The sequence below is a fragment of the Aristolochia californica genome, unplaced genomic scaffold, assembly GCF_029961685.1.
Source record: "Aristolochia californica isolate CCGP_79_NKW_82.1479 unplaced genomic scaffold, dmAriCali1.0.hap1 SCAF_9, whole genome shotgun sequence".
Taxonomy (NCBI): domain Eukaryota; kingdom Viridiplantae; phylum Streptophyta; class Magnoliopsida; order Piperales; family Aristolochiaceae; genus Aristolochia; species Aristolochia californica.
Genome location: NW_027182290.1, coordinates 37,025,004 through 37,042,650, shown reverse-complemented (window position 1 = coordinate 37,042,650; position 17,647 = coordinate 37,025,004). Strand labels below are relative to the sequence as shown.

General features: G+C 37.1%; 2 protein-coding genes across 3 annotated transcripts; both read left to right on the top strand.

Annotated features, from left to right (window-relative positions):
* The first annotated feature begins 4,513 nt into the window (after window positions 1-4,513).
* On the top strand, window positions 4,514-8,016 carry LOC137940919 (LEAF RUST 10 DISEASE-RESISTANCE LOCUS RECEPTOR-LIKE PROTEIN KINASE-like 1.1). The gene is made up of 4 exons (XM_068786031.1): window positions 4,514-5,246; window positions 5,439-5,468; window positions 6,574-6,831; window positions 6,941-8,016. The coding sequence occupies exons 1-4, from the start codon at window positions 4,514-4,516 to the stop codon at window positions 7,756-7,758; spliced, it is 1,839 nt and encodes a 612-aa protein (XP_068642132.1). The 3' UTR covers window positions 7,759-8,016.
* Window positions 8,017-9,115: 1,099 nt separating this feature from the next.
* LOC137941071 (uncharacterized) lies at window positions 9,116-11,293 on the top strand. Of its 2 annotated transcripts, none has more exons than XM_068786319.1 (6): window positions 9,116-9,242; window positions 9,368-9,463; window positions 9,576-9,698; window positions 10,178-10,375; window positions 10,455-10,619; window positions 10,748-11,293. In XM_068786319.1, the coding sequence occupies exons 1-6, from the start codon at window positions 9,198-9,200 to the stop codon at window positions 11,039-11,041; spliced, it is 921 nt and encodes a 306-aa protein (XP_068642420.1). In that variant the 5' UTR covers window positions 9,116-9,197; the 3' UTR covers window positions 11,042-11,293. The 2 variants fall into 2 exon arrangements, with proteins under 2 accessions (XP_068642420.1, XP_068642418.1); XM_068786317.1 differs by having other exon boundaries at window positions 9,335-9,463.
* The last annotated feature ends 6,354 nt before the right edge of the window (window positions 11,294-17,647 follow it).

Here is a 17,647-nt window from a genome sequence, read left to right as displayed (position 1 = left end):
AACAACGAGAGGCGCATGGCCATCACCACACAACACATCATCATCAGCAACATCATACACAGGTTCACCAAGCCCCGCAGTGTCACCGACTATGTCTTCCTCAACATCTGCATCATCATAGATAGGGTCACCAAGCGTGTCAATCTCATCGACCATGCCTTCTTCTACATCCGTATTATCAAACACATGGTCATCAAGCTCCTCAAGCACATCGACCACGTCTTCAACAACATCAGCAGCATCAAACACAGGGTCCTCAACATCATCATCATACACAGGGTCACCAAACGCTTCATTGTCAGGTAACCAGGCGGTGACTCCTTCGGTCTGTAACATCCCAGAAATCTCAGGTAGCGGTACGCTAAAACCAAGGTCTACAAGTCGATCTCCCTGATCGCGGTGCTCCTGGAATCCTAAACTCGGGTTGTCGAACCTGGGATCGTAATGGTGAGTTTCCATCTCACGAGACCCGAACTCCTGCGTCGTGAGACGCTGGGTTAACTCTGCGACTTGCTTCTGCAAATCTGAAATTTTCACTAACTTTGCGACTTGCCTCTGCAAATCGTCAAGTTGTACTAACTGTGCGACTTGTCTCTGCAAATCGTCAATTATCACGGATTGAACAGTACGGCGACGACCACGACCACCAGCCATGGAAGACAATATTTGTCCACTTTTTTTTTTTTTTTTTAATACTAATAAAATAATAATATAACTTCCCCCAAATCGAAAATACCTCGACGTCCCGACGCCGATGGAAAGTTCCTCCCGAAATCAGGATTTCGGAGCCCCTTGTTTTCTAAATCAAGACCTCTCCGGCCGTCGTCTCCGGCAGCTCGTCGCCGCCTGCGACGCTGGCTCGGTCCGGCAACGAGGGCTCCCGTCTCGGAACCCCCTTTCTCGGCACCACGAAACTCTGTTTCGGTGCTCGATTTTCCGTCAATCCCGAACCTTATCTGTTCGTCGAGCTCCGTCGACGGCAAATCCGACTACGGCGACGGCAACGGCAACGTCGCACGGCAGTTCCGGCGGTGACGACGTCGATGCCGACCCCTTTTCCTGCCGAATCCCTCTTTTCCGGCAAAGCCAGAGCCTCTGCTCTGTTTCTGTCCTTGCTCGGTCGAGTCCCGAGCTCTGCTCGGTTGAATCCCGAGTTTTGTTTTTTTTTGTTTTTTTGGGCAGCAGTGTTGAGCGGTAGCTCAACGGTGACGACGATGGCGACGGCGTCGTCGTCGTCGACCCTTCTGCTCGCTGCAGCGTCTCTGGCGAGATCTGCTTCTTCCCGAGCCTGAAGCTCTGATACCAACTGACGCCGGACAGGATAGCGATTATCCTATAGGCAGATCAAATTGAGAATCACGGGAGGAGTAACGAAATCTACCAGGAAATCGTAGAGAAATTCTCTAACTCCGATTCAAAATATCATCAACTGCCTTCAAAGAAACCTAAACAACCTTTTAACCAAATTCAACGCCCCCGACAAGCCCGGGCTGCAGCTCGGAAAAACACGAACCCGACCCTAATAATTCTGGTCCAACCGGGTTCAATACAAAAGATCCGAGTAAGGATCCGATAAGGATCCGACTAACTATCCGAATATGGATCCGACTCCGACTAAAGATCCGATTAAGGATCCAACTATTTACATCGATCCGATTAAGGATCCAACTAATTACTCCGGATCCGAATATATACCCTCATCAGATTCTCGCCTGCAGCACATTGCAACAAAGCAATTGTTGTATAGAGTAGAACTAATGGACCAATGCAAGAATTTTTAATGTGGTTTACAATCCGTGCCCATGGCAAGTTCATAAAGAAAAAAATTGAAAGTTTTTACATCATGAGATCCAACAAAGTCATACACCTACACATGTCCTAAATTCAAATTAATGGAAATTGTTATCAGATTATCTGAAGCCACAAAACAAAGACATTGAATAGGAGAAAGTGGACTTCCCATTTTAAATGATTACAAAAAAGTCAAATTTTCTACAAAATACTAGTCAAATACTGTGACTTACACTGTCCATGATATACTGGTGAAAGGTTGCTACAAAATGAAGAAGCTTCTGCTACAAAATTGAAGCCTTGAAAGATGAGAGGTTGCTTTACTTTATACGTCACAAACTAGAAAATCTTCATAAATTGCCATACCATGTGATCCATGAATATGTTTCAACTATTTATAATAAACTCTCATGGGTTTCCAAAAGACAAATAATTATTATGATTTCTTATTGGTTTCTAAGTTGTTTCTTGAATATTTGCCAAGGGACTATTTGGAACCCCCTAGAAAATAAAAGAAAATGAGAATTTGACCATTATTATTCCAAAAAATAGTTAGTAAAAATAAGATAATTATCAAATTCTCCTTTTCACTAACTATTTTTGGAATAATAATGGCCAAATTCTCATTTTCTTTTTTTTTTCTTTGTTTTTCCATGGAGTTCCAAACATACCCTAAAGGTTTCAAATCCATAATCTTTGTTACATTTCTTGTTTCCCTCTATATTTTCCACCTTTATTTTCCATTTCATTTACAAAGGCTAATTTACATAATCTAACTAATCCTCATCGAATGCATACAAGGATTCTAAGCAGTTGTCCAGTAATTTTGAATCTTTTCTAGTATGAACTTGTCTTCGATATGAGATTGGAGAATAATAACTTGTGGACTGTAAGTTGAATTCACATTAGCAACATAAAGCCCCCAGTAACCAAAATAAGAGTGCAAAAAAGTGTTAAAAAAGAAAAGTAAAAAAGTGAAATAAAAAAATGGAAAGACAAGACTAGCAACTTTTCTAATTAGGAAGCAAATAGCATTCCCTTGGTTAACATATCTGTGATGAGTTTGCTGAAATTAATATCAAGCTTTGTGTTTCACCTCTATAATTCTCATATAATAATCGTTAAAATTTATTTTCTTCCTATAAGCTGTGTCCTATACAACACCAAATGTAGCCTACTCACAAATAAGCAGCAATTAGGAGGTTGACGGTAAAAAATGTTCAAACCAAAGTAGTCAAATAATTTATCTCGCCCTAAGAGCAGAATCATGAAATTAAAAAACCAACAGCTGAAAGTGATCGGTTTATATTCTGAGCTTCTTTGAGCCAATCACCTTGCACTTCCGTCTCACTACCAGCCAAATCGACAAGCCAAAGTTTACTTTTGTTGCACGAACCATGATATATAGCATTCCGAATCATGAAATTGGAAAATCATTAACTCCAAAAATGCAAGGAAGAAGAAAAGAGGTGAAGTAGAAGGAAATAGAGGTGTAAAAAGAGATAAAAAAATAAGAAAATTGAGGTATAATTTGTTGCTATGTTCATTCACATTATTTGAGCCAACTGCTCTGGCATGGAAGAAACGTCTTAATCCCGAAGGATTATAGATTTACATCTTGTAGAAAAAGAAAAAAAACGTCGACATGGAAGAGTAAAGAAAGTAGAAAGCGTTTGGATTAAAAACTAGTTGACTCAAAATTGTCATCTGAAGTTGAACATCACATTGAATAACGGAAAATCCCAAAAAAAAAAAAAAAAAAATCCCGAGAGTCGAATCGTCGAACCTTGGTTTTCTGTAACAGAGGCGTGAAGGCATGAGCAGATTTGGAGCCTCCCTTGCAAGTGTCGAGACCAACCTCAATGAAGAGCTTCAGAACGTCGTTAAGATCCTACTTGCAGAACCTCTGGTCGTCCCAAGGCCCGAATCCATTGCCATTCAAATTTCAGCTCTGACACCGCCGTGGAAATCAAAGACGAAGAGGAAAGAAGAAAGAGTAAAATGGAGAGATCAAAGGGCCGAAGGATAAATTATATTTGTAGAGTTCGTCGGCTCCGTAAAATAGCTAGACGGGGGTAATCGCGGAAGAGGCCTGGTCGATCTGGAAGGGAAACGGGAAACGGGAAACGTGACCAGGAACCCAGGAACGGTGGACGGCGAGCAGTAAGAGGGAAGAAGGAATTTTAGGGTTTTAATTAATGTGCTGACATGGCTCCACGGTGGACAGGATTCTGTGATGTGGCTAGTTGACCGAGACACATGGTTTTCAACCAGGTAGTTTGGAAAATAAGTGTTGGAATTTAATATCTTGGTAAATAGGAATTTCAAATCCATTATTTAAGTAAATGACCCTATTTTTTTGCCATGAGGCTTTTCTTTGAATTCTTTCACATTCTCCACGATAGAACCTTTTTGTCGTCGTGGTTCCTGCCACTTCCCTTTGCCGGCCACGATTTGAATCAGCCAAGAAACTTTGCGGTGAAGATAATTGACGTCCACCCGTCTTCGCGTCGTTCGTGCAATCAGTCGGTGGTCTTACGCGTTAACTTTCTCCGATGAAGTCTTCGTCCAAGTCGTCGGGCATATCAAACACTCGGAGGAAATCTGAAATATGTTGTCCGCGTTAATCACTTCTCTTCCATTCTTTCCCCAGTTCAGCTAAAAAGACGAGAGTAGTATAAATAAATTTGCTACGGTTTTTGGCTTCATTACGATTTTTTCAATGGCTTCTCTTTCGTTGCCTCTTATTCTTACTCTCGTCTTGTTCTTCTCTGCTTGCCTGCCTTCTGCTGCTCTGTTTACCCTACCTGGATGTCATAGTTTCTCCTGTGGGAACCTTTCCGACGTTAGGTTCCCTTTCTCCAACTTCTCCGGGAGGGGATGTAGTCTGTATCAAATCAAATGCAACGAATCCGTGCCTAAGATTAGTGTCCAAGGGACGGACAAAAATTACATTGTTAAAAACATCTCATATGATCATCAGGCTCTCTTAGTCCAAGACATTGATATTAGTCGTAGCTTGCGATCAAACGACTGCGATTGCCATCGCAATTTTACTCTGCCCGTTTCTGGTCTTCTCACCTTCAAGCTCGTAACGACTCTGTTTAGCTTCTTTAAATGCAAGAAAAATCTCGCAACTCCATCCTACAAATTTTCTGGGCTACAGCATTACCCCAACTGCAGAGATTATGATCTTTACTACTTGGAGAAGAATATTGAAGTGGAAAATGCCACATATTCTGTGTTTTTGCAAGAGTGTTCAGTTTTCGAGCTTCCTTTGCAGCTTGGTGAGGGGAGCGACAGCCTCTTGTCCGGATTGGAATCTGGATTCATCCTGGTGTGGGAAAGCAAACAAAATTGCTCTAATTGCTACAAAAAGACAGGAGTATGCAGTGGGAACGCCCATGAAGAATGGAGTAAACAGGTGGCCTGCTTCCGCTCTTTATCTCCTGCAGGTAATTCCTTTACGTTTTCTTACTCTTTGGTGACGATTTGACTTTCCTTAGATCCCAATGACCACTATCAAGCTCCTAAAGGTATTTCAGTAGCGATATTTTTATATTCCCCAACTCTTTTGTATCTTTCAGTATCTGCGAGACTGCTTTGCCGATACCCACAGAGTTCTAATTTCATCTTATTGATTGCAGGCAGAAAAGGCCGGGGGAAGCTTTGGGCAGGTAAGCATGGTCTTAGTTCTTGTTTTTTATTTCCGGACATTCGTGATCCGATTGGAATTCTTGTGCCCCGCGCACAGGATTCCCAACAATGAGCTGTTGCGGTAAATTTCGAAATAGAGAGAGAGAGAGAGAGATAACGAGAGAGAAAGCGGAAGAGAGAGTGAGAGAGGTGTCATCCTCTGTTTTTTTGGAGCTAGCCAGTCCTTGGAATGCTCCCATCGTTGCTCACAAATACCCACCGTATCCACGACTGGTCGGCGAAAGTCCTGCAGAAATCCGGTGGAACCAGGAACCACGGCTGAAGCTACTGAAATCTATCGCAGTCAAGTGTCTTCCTCTGAGGAAGTCCATGTCTGTTGACTTTCGTATCCTTTTGCTTGCAGAAGAGAAAAACTGCTTAGATTCCATGTCCGTTTTATAATAGCAGGCACGTAGGTGACCTTTTATAGAATTTGGGTATTGAGCCTCTCGTGATCTTCTATCGGACAAAAAATACTAAGTCTGATAGGACATGCTTGATGCATTTTTGGGGGGAAAGCTGGACTGCTTTATTGTCTAGCGCAGTTGATGAACTAGAAAAAAACCAGAGTCTTCCTCCGAGGTTACTGACCAATCTACCACCAAATATTCTTGGAAGCTAGGCTTTTTCTACCCTTCCTAATCCACTACTGCCAACTCTTCAAAGCGGAAGCTCATTTCTGCACCAGACATTATTCTTGAACTGCTTTGGTGGCTTCGGATCTAGAACGGGAAGACCCTGATTGAAGCTAGCAATATCTCTGACCGTTGCATTTCATCTCGACGAGACGGCAAGAACTCGACCAAGCTAAAACAGATGAAAGAGAGAAGAAGAAAGAAGAAGTGGACGAAGCGGGAGAAATAGGAAGATATTCTGGGTTGTGCAAAGGAGGAAGAGAGAATAAAAAACCGACAATTGAACAACCATAAGCGCTGATCGAGCCTCCCTCCCTCTCCCTCTCTCTCTCTCTCTCTCTCTCTCTCTCTCTCTCTCTCTCTCTCTCTGTATATATATATAATGTGTTATTTAAATACCTGTCAAGTGCCTGGGTTAAATACTAGCAACTAAACAAATTGCCTCTTTCAGCTGCTGTCGGAGCCATTGGAGGCCTCATGGTCTGCACCTTCTTCTACTTCCTTTGTTCCAAGATAGGGAAAGGAAAAATCATCTTCACCTCCGTCAATACCTTCCCCAGAAACAAGTACTCTAGATCTGCCCTGGACACTTTCGGAAGTTCTGTTTTCAATACTCGTGTCTTCCCTTTCAAGGAGCTCCAAGAAGCTACAAACAATTTCGACTCCTCTAACGAACTCGGCAGTGGCGGCTTTGGCATTGTTTACTATGGTAGTCAAGCATTAATTAATTTATTCATTGGCTCAATTCTATTCATTTCTGTGATCTTCAGCATCTTCCGCTCAATTTCACGTTCCCAATTGTATCTGCTCTCTAACAGGCATGCTTCGTGATGGGCGTTCTGTGGCAATCAAACGCTTGTTCGAGAGTAGCTGCAGAGGCGAGAATCAATTCATGAACGAAGTGGAGATCCTCTCCCAGCTAATCCACCCCAACCTCGTCTCCTTATACGGCTGCACCTCTCGCAACAGCCGGGAGCTCCTTCTAGTCTATGAATTCATCCCCAACGGCACCCTCGCAGACCATCTCCAAGGCGAGCGCGCCAAAAGCAGGGCTCTGACGTGGCCCCTTCGAATGCATATCGCCGTTGAAACCGCAGAGGCTTTGGCTTACCTTCACGCCGTGGAGCCGCCGATAATCCACCGGGACATAAAAAGCAACAACATCCTCCTCGACGAGAACTTCGGCGTCAAGGTGGCGGATTTTGGGTTGTCGCGTTTGCTCCCCATGGATGCCACCCATGTCTCCACTACTCCGCAGGGAACTCCCGGTTATGTAGACCCAGACTATCACAAGTCTTACAAGTTAACAGTCCAGAGCGACGTGTACAGCTTTGGCGTGGTTCTGGTGGAGCTAATATCTTCGAAGAAGGCGGTGGACATCACTAGGCACCGGCTGGAGATAAACCTGGCTGATATGGCGGTCAATAAGATTCGGAAACAAGCGCTGGAAGATTTAGTCGATCCCTGTCTCGGGTTTGAAACCAACAATGGAGTGAGGATGATGGTGACGCTGGTGGCAGAATTGGCTTTTAGGTGTTTGCAGGAGGAAAAGGAGGTAAGGCCCTCCATGGACGAAGTTCTAGAGGTGCTGAAAGAGATTCAGAGCGTACAGCTGGGGGTAATCACGTCTGACTAGAGGTGCTTAAGGGGAAATGAAAAAGTAAGGAGGCCTTTTCAGTCGACTTTCAGCCTAATTCATCCGACAACGATAAATTTGTCACCGCAAATCAATACAGTCAATCTGATCATAGGTGAGTATTTAGTTAATCAGAGAAACCCAGTAGTTTACTTAATTGCAACCCAATCCCGCAATCTGAAGGTTGCTAATTATGGGTTAAAACCAATTATCTGATTGTCCACAGGATTGGGGTTTAAGGTTGAACACTTGGATTGGAATTGAAAAGGATTTTTTTTCTTCTAAAAAGGTAAAAACTAAGAACAAAATAGTGAAGATCATATTTTAAGATAGTTTGTGGATGCAAGCCATTCTGAGATAGAATTTGATATATTTAATTTTAACATAATCAAAATAGAGTAATTGTATAGGGGCCTTTGCAAAAATTGTTAATATATAGTGTTGTAGGGTATATATGAAAGAGTCTTACATGACTCTCATAGTAATAAATCTCATAGGGCCAAAATTAATATAGTGGAGTCTTACGGGAGTCTCATAGGATGAAGTCTCACAAAAGAGTCTTTGTTAAAATGATTTAGTTATATTAGTCTTCCATTTATGTTCAATTGTTCTAATATTTGTCTTTTAGTGTTTAACTTTGGGTGTAACTGGGATAAGGTAGTTTAATTGTAAAAAGTAAAAACTAAGAACAAAATAGTGAATATCATATTTTAAGATAGTTTGTGGATCAAATATTAGAAAATTTCTATATTTATTAAGAGCTTTTAACATGTGATGAAAGCCATTTTGGGATAGATTTTTATATATTTAACTTTAACATTTATCAAAATAGAGTACTTGTATATGAGCAAAAAATGTTAATATATAGTGTTGAAGAACAGATATGTAAGAGTCTTATATACCTCTCACAGTAACAAACCTCATAGAGCCAGAGTTAATATGGTGGAGTCTTACATGAATCTCACAAGAGAAGGCCTCATAGAAGAGTCTCAATTAAAGGTGTTTTAGTTATATTATTCTTCTATTTATGTCTTAGGTAAAAAAAGCTACTCAATTCAATTTTCATTTGAGTTCAGTTTGAGCTTAAACTTGAAACAAGGCTCGGGATTTTCCAAGCTCGCCTTGTCGGCTTGTGAGCCGACTCATGGGCACCCTACCTATTCACCCCTCCCGATCAGTTGCATGTAATTGATCTCACATATTAAGAATAATTTTTTTAAGAATAATAGAATATTAGAAAGAGTAGAGTGGTCATTGTCGAAGAAGGCAACGGCTTAAGCATACCTGGATTTGTACCGTTGGGATAGAAAGTCTTCCGCGTCCCGTTTTTTAAACGACAGCAGGTTAGAACCTTTAAACTAGTAGCCGTTGATCTTAACCTCCTTCTACCTCCCTGGGTTATCCTCTCGAGATTCAGGATCCCGTCTCCAGATTTCCCTATGGCCGTCGCGTTGAGCAGCCCTTCTCCTACCCATGTTAACAAGGTTATCTCTATCTTCACCGCGGCCCCCTCTCCTCCATCCGCCTCTCTCACAAAACTCAAATTTACATTATCGTTTGTTTTCTTCCTTTTCAGGATGTCACTGTTTCCCTTTCTTGTTCTTCTCAGCCTAGTCCGACCTCAGAAGAACATTTTTGGAGCAATTTTAGCGATCGGATTGAGGCCATTCTTGAAAATCGAAAGCGCAAGGGCCCTGGCATATGTGTGAGAAAACTCAATTTCTCTCTGGAAATGCCGCTCTTTTTTCTTTCTTTCTTGTCATCATCATTCTTTCAGAGAAAATGAAACTGGGTTTCCTGTTTGAAATTTTTTGCAGGATGTATTGGAAGAGGAGCGTGAGAAACGATTCAAAGAGGACACTATGCTTTTGCTTAGAGGATTCGATTCGGTTGCATCTTCTCTGTCTCAACTCACAAACAATATAGTTGATGCTCTGCAGGTAAATTTTGCATTTTCCTCAGCTCGAAAGTATAAAACCTATGTCATCCTTGCTATTTGACTAATTCTGATCTCAATCACCGGATTTCATACACTGTGGTCGGATTTCCAGGAAGTGGGAGCCGGCGAAATGAGAAGATCTCTGCAATCCTGATAGCCACCTATATTTTGTTTTGCCCCAGATATGTTTTCAAAACGTTGGCCAGTCAAGCGGAAAGCTCTTCCGTTGCCTCTCAATATTTCAATTATACATGTTAAGATGATGTTTTGATGTGAGGTTTCTCTCCGCAAAACATACGCGACCCTGCTAATATGAAGCCTTAGAACTTGACTCCAAATTTAATATTAATTCAACGCAGATCTTTTAGATTCTAGATTTAGGTAACAGTTTTTGACTTTGGTAGCATTTCCTGATTGCAGCTTTTAAGATTGCTTACTTTGCTCACCTCCCCTGTATTTTGCAACTTTGTATTCTCTCAGGGAGCAAGAGATCTAGCAAAGCCATCATTAACAGAACTATTTAACAGAGACTCAGAGAAAGTGGTGGGAAAGGAAGAAGAGATTCGGGAAACTGAAAATCAATGTGGGACTGACGAGTCATCATACAAGATTGAAAGCAAAGACAAGCAAAACCCAAGAGGCATTGAGAAAAATGAGAAGCTAAAGAAAGCTAGAAATGTTTGTAATTCTCATCTCACTTTCCTTTGTCCCATCTATTTATCTCTTGCATTGCTAATGCTTGCTTTGGTTTTCTCAGCGTGCAATTTCTATGGCAACTAAAGCCACATCCCTTGCGAGAGAACTAAAATCAATTAAATCAGGCTTAAGTTTTTTGCAAGAAAGATGTGTTCTCCTTGAGGAGGAAAACAAGAGGCTCCGAGATGGCTTTGTTAAGGGTTTGAGACCAGAGGAAGATGATCTGGTACGAATTAATGTCTCTGTTTCTCATAGAAATGTGTAATATCGGTTGTCTGCTGAATTTTGTTAGTTTTAGTCATCATCCTTTCGAATAATTTTCATTGTTGGGCTTATATGTGCAATATCCAACAGGTGAGGCTTCAACTGGAGGCACTTCTTGCAGAGAAATCTCGATTAGCAAATGAAAATGCTAATTTAACCAGAGAGAACCAGTGTCTTCACCAGCTTGTGGAGTACCACCAATTGACCACCCAAGATTTGTCACACTCGTACGAACAAGCTATTCATGGGCTGTGCTTGGATTTCTCATCTCCAACATTGGTGAAAGTTCGAAAACATGAGGGAGATGATGACCAGGAAGGGGGGCCTCATACGCCTGACTCGGTTATTTTTGAATTTCCTTCTCTAGAGCCCTCTCATAGTTAATTTGTTAATGCAAGTTTTATGAACTTATTAAAGAGGTAAGAGCCATAGTTTATTGATAATTGGACTTTTTGTACATCTGGTGCCTATGGTGTCTCATGAGGATCCATTTGATGGAGCCATCATAGCCGATAGGTTACATCATGTGCCTACTTCATCCATTTTACTGTCCTTGACTAGTGATCTAATTCCTTTTTTTTTTTTTTTTTGATCTTCACCTAATAAACATCTACTATCCAATTATGTTTCTTTTAATTATTTGTCCTCTTCGTTTAAAATATTTCTTTTTACCTTATCATCTATTTCTATTCCTCCTAGTCATATTGAGGCCTTAGCAGTTCCACAATGGAAGGTTGTTATGCGAGAGGAGATGGGAATTATGTTATCCTCTTGATACTGCTGAGGTTGTTCGTTGTAGATGGGGTTTTACTACAAAACATAATGTTGTTGGTGCTTTGAACAGATACAAAGCATAACTGGTAACCTAGGGTTTATACTCAAACATATGAAGTGGGTTATTTTGAAACATTCTTTCCTCTTACAAGACTAAGTTCTTTGTGAATACTGAGATCTCATGCCCCGCAAGAAATTGCCAAAACATTTGACTATTGACTCATTCCAATATAAAGGAATAGTAAATCAAATAATAGATAGTAAGTGGATCAGCTTAACAATCAATAAATTACTAATTGTGGAAAATTATTCCCATCATACTTAAACTGAATTCAAATAATTAAGCTTTTGACAATTTTGTCCACCCAATTTCACCAAACCAAGTATAAGGGATTTAATCTGGATTTTCCCCAATTTTCATATCCCCTGTGAATCCTCGGTCAGATTTTCATTCCTTGTCCACCCTTTCTGATATTTTATCTTCCACAGTAATTGGCAATAGAGAATCACTAACAAATATAGGCCCTACTCTTGGAATAATGGTATCCATTATTATTTGATACATTATGGTTAGTAACGTTGGTAAGTTAGGTGTAGGTCAAGGTATGAAAGAGAAGAATCGAACTATGCCATTTTCATCATTCTAATGTCATCTTGATTACAACTCACCCTTTTTTTGGCAAATGACCCATTCCAGTAGTCATTTATTCGGGTAGGAATTGCCATTATAACCATTCTCGGGAGATTCCATCCACAAACACAAAGTTTATGGTTGACCGATATTGTCCATCATCATTTAGCTATTGCATTTATTTTTCTTGTTACTAGCCATATGTATAGAACTAACTTCTATATTAGGCATAGTACAAAAAATCTTTTAGAAGCCACATATTCCTCCGGGAGTTTATGAGGGCATGGACATAAAGGTCTTTGTGACACAATCAACATTTTCAAAGAGTTGGTCTTAGTAGTGTGAAACTCCATAGCCACAAGAGTAGCTAGTCAAACTATTATTGAAGTTGATGAAGACCTCCCGCTTGTGGTGGAAGAGACATTAATCAAAGGTATAGATGAAGTGACTTCAATTAGGGAGATTCTAAAGTCATTTCATAATGGTACGAAGTCCAAAACTAAAGATTACCAAAACAACAAAAAGTTTGAGGAAATTCTAATCATTGCAGGAAGAGATTTCAATGATATGCTGACAATTCTAAGAAGTTTATCGAAACCATTAATAACATGACAATAACACTTATGAAAATTTTTAAACCCAAGGAAGTCAATACAAAACTTGCATGGTATGAAACTTTTCTAGAAATCCCAAACTTGCCTAAAGAAGTGAAATTTCGTGCCCCTCAATTGTTGAACACTGTAGAGAAGAAAAACAATATTCATTCAAATGACATCATAAGAGAGACATAAATAACTCATATTTAACTTTAATGCATTGCCTTAGACTAACATAGGATAAGACTTGTAATTGTTACTGTAACACCTTATTTTATTTAAGACCATTTTAATGTAATTTGAGTTCTTTTTGTAATATACCTTATTCTATTGTGAAACTTATTTGATAACATAGGTTGTGTTCTTATGGTTAAGACATTGTAAAAATATTTTTAATACCTATGTCAAATATTGATTTATATTTGAAATTTTATTTCATTACTGAATGAGCAAGATTGCAGATACTCATGGGCAATCTTTCAAACAAAGAAAGATTATCATTATAATTATTTTTTATACAGTTGTACTTGTTCTTACAAGATATTACTTACATCGTTGTAAATAACAAACACAATGGTCCTATATATTTGAAAAGATCTTCAAAAAGATCACGTGTTAAAATTTGAAGAGTTTACAAAATGAATCATGATTTTCTTTTCTCAAATTGATCGGGATTTTGAGGGTAGAGGATTCTTATTTGATACAAATATTATCTCACTGGAAGAAAGACTTGCATATTTTTGTTTTACTATTAATCAACAACAATCATACAGTGTTACATCGGGGGATGTTTAATAGATCAAATTAGATTTCCAGTAAATATTTTAATGGGGTGTCAGATGTTATTTGTTAAATTTTAATTTGATTATATTATACGATCTTCAAGACGTACTTATTCAAAGATTTTAAACATTGACATGTATTATCCTTATTTCAAGGATTATATAAGTGCTTTGATGGTAGTCATATTAAAATATATATTTTGTTTGATAAACAAACAGGATACTATGACAAGAATGGTTTTCTTTTACAAAATGTAATGACATCTTGTACATTTGACATACAATTTCATTATGTACTTGCTAGATAGCAGTGATCAATAGTTGAATCACATGTATTAAAGTTGACTTTAACAAAACGACATAAGCTCTTGGTTCCTGAAGGTAAATGATGTTTCATTACAAACATTATTTAGTCTACTTTTATCTAATTGTTATTTTTAATTAACTTATATATAATAGATTTTTTTATAGGCAAATATTATTTAGTCGATGTTGGATATTTGTATCTTCTAGGATTTTTGGCTTCGTATCAGACTTATTACCATGCAAGAATTTAGAGATACCCCTCTCACTGATTCAAGAGAATTGTTCAACATAATGTACTCATCTTTAAGGATAACTATTGAGGCACTTTTGAGACTTTAAAATATTAAAAGTTGCCTCTCTGTTTGCTTTCAATATTCAAGTAAAATTTTTGATTATTTGTTGTGTCTTACATAATTACATAAACAAGGAGGATTATTAAAATATACTTAAAAATAAAGTTTATTATTCAAGTAATGAGTCAAGTGGAGGCGGTAATCAGAGTAATGATACGAGTAAAGATGAAGATAACAATGATAGTGATGATTTTATCAATGACAAAGATCAAAAGAGAAATACTCAAAGGAAATCAAAGGAAGCGTGCAACGCAAGGCACAAGAGCAACTTCTTTTCAAGATTTATTAGCATATCAAATGTGGCAAACTTATTGATTATTGTACTTTAATGAAATTGAACATTTAAGGTTGTATTAGACTTGTGTTATTTTCTTATTATAATGAGAAAACTTTTTACAAGTTTTATCAAAACGCATATAATTAAAATTGGCCATATATCATGTCTTCAAGATAAATAGTCAATATATTTATGTTGATAGCAAAGGTAATTTTGTAAATTAGAATAATAAAATTAAAATTTCAACATAGGATTATTTGTAGTCAGGGTATTTTGGTAAATTAAAATTTCAACTTAGTGTAATTCTTGTATTTATATCATTTAATTAATTAATTTAGAGAGAGCATTTAGATAGTCTTTGATTATAGAGGTATTTCAATACTTTATAATAAAATTTTATTTTATTATTTAATTAAATATACACATTTAGTTTAAATATTATTATTTATTAAGTTAAAAAGTATAATCTATCTTTGTTTAAAGCTTTTTATTAATAAATTTCTTCTACACTTTTTATTGAACTTTCTAATGAGTACAATGATACAAAAAAATACATTCTCCAAGAAAAATATATCACCCTGTAATTCACGCTTTAGAAAATTTAGGTTCAAATTGACTTGGGGGGGGATAGCGCACTTTGGAAGTCCAATGGAAAGTGAAAGTGAATTATTTTTTATGCGTTAATATATTCAATGGAAAATGAAATGCAAAATACTTTTATCGTGTTAGTGTGCACAATGAAAATTTTAATGGAAAGTAGAGAATAAATTTATTAATAAAATACTCTGATAGATTTAACTTTATTAAGATAGTTTAATTTATTTTTTATTAAAATAAGATAAATAATTTAAAATATTTGAATATAAATATTAAATTAAATTAATTTAATATGAAAATAATATACCTAAACAAACATGGTTACTTTTATAATGTCTAGATACTTAATCAAATTCTTATTTTTACAATATCTAAATTATCAGTCTTAAATTAATAATTTAATATACTATTAAAGTTATGAATATAATAAATAAATAAATAAATAAGGTATTTTATTAATAAAATAAGATAGATTTTTGTTTGGTCTAAATTAATACAATAATTATAACATAAATAAAAAATAATAATTTAATTATTTATAAAAATAGAATATTTAAACAAAAATATTTACTCTATATACTTGATCAAATTATTATTTTTACGATATCTTAATTATTACTCTTAAATTAATAATTTAATATACTATTAAAATGTATGAATATAATAAATAAATAAGTTATTTTATTAATAAAATAATATTAGTATTTTCATTAAAATCTAAGTAAATTAGTTTAGTCTCAATGTCGAGTGTCGAGTGAAACAACGAGTGAAAGTGAATTCATTTTCACTTATGTTTTACTTAAATGAGTGAAAGTGAATTACCTGTTTACTTCACTTTGACTCTCCACTTACTTAGGGCAATAACGTTTTGGGAGCCACTTTTCGTAGCGAACAAATAGTACACTAACGGGTCATTAACCAATTCCATAACTAATGCACACTTTTTTCAACAAGTGTGACATTTCTTGAATTGGGAAGTCACTATGGCATTTAGCCGGTGAACGAATTCTTGAACACCAAGAGGGGTCAAGTTAAAGGCAAAAACTCACAATCGTGGGGGAGAGGATCCATTTGGGAAGAGGATAGAGTGGGAAGTAGGAAGGAGCCATCTCCATTGAGAAGCGAATACTGAGAAAATGCAAGAGAGAGAGTATTCTTAGAAGGAACAGAGATAATTCTATTAGTCAATTAAGTGTGTATGAGAGAGAGAGAGAGAGAGAGAGAGAGAGAGAGATCACAAAGATAGAATATACATGTTGAAGATTCGTCCATGTGCAAAAGGAGTCTTCTTTTTCATCAACGGAGGTGGGCAGGTTTGTCAAAGATTTGTTAGGCAAGGGAGGAAGAGATCAAAGCACAAAGCTTCAAAGAAAAGTCTCTCCGGTTTTAGGGGGGTTAGTCAACAATGAATTTGAAATGAAGTTCACGCGTATTATATAGTTCATTCGATTAGGCCATTAGTGGTGAATGATGTTATCGCTCATTTGAAAACAACATATCATTTACTCGGGCTAAAGTGGTGGAATTGGGTTTCAGCCCAATTTTCTGAATCTTTAGCTTGAAGCCGCACGTAGGACACGTTTGTGCCTCCCTCGACCAAAATATTTTTTGTCATTTGCGTTTTTGTTCTCCCTCTTGGCGTTCTTCTTCCAATTTTTTTTCTCCCACTCTCTTCTCCCTTCTTGGCCTTCCTCCCCCAATTTTTTTCTCTCTATCTTCTCCCTCTTGGCCTCCGTTGCAAAGCCACCGTCGCCCAGCATCGTAGAGCCTCTTGGCCTCCCTCTCTTCTCCCTCTCGGCGTACCGTCGAAGCGCCACCTCCGTCACCTTTGCCTGCTGGCCCGCCGTTGTCTCTCGCCATTATTGGCGCCGTGAGGAAGGCAAGGCGATGCTATGATTTAATTTTTCCTAAGTTAGGAAAAATTAAACCAACGTTATAACTTCATTATATTTATTTTGTAAATAATCCATTGTTATTAATAAAATATTTTTTTATTTATTTAGTATATTCATTATGTAATTATTGTATTAAATTAGTGATTTAATAGTAGTAATTAAAATATTGTTAAAGTAAACATTTGATCAATTATTTTGCTATAATTAATTAAACCAATGGTTTCAAAATTTGTGGTAATATATTATTAATTAATAATACCTAAATATATATATATTATGTTATTGATAATTTTATTATATTAATTTATTATAATTTGTAATAATTAATTAATATTATATAATATTTTATTATTTAATATATTTTAATACTACACATTAAATCATTTATAAGTGTAGTAACCATGTTTATTTTGGTTAATTATCTGTTTAGGTATATGTTCCATTTAAGTATATTAGAAAAAAATATTTATTCTCTTATTTCTATCATATTTTTTATTTATGGACACTAACACTGGAATCTGTTTTCGAGTACACTTGAATTCATCTATACTAACACCCAAGGAAGAGTTGAAGTTGAATTAAATCATTACCTTGAATTTGAAGTCTAACTTCAACTTCAACTTCAATGTTGACTAACCCATAAAATTTTATCCTCTATTTCTCCTTATTTTCTATTCTCCAAATTTTCTTTCCATAACTAAATAGTGAATAGAGCTTTCTCTTTGATTGTGTTTTTCGAATGTGTGCCGCCAAAACAGCAGATATGGCCACGAAACATG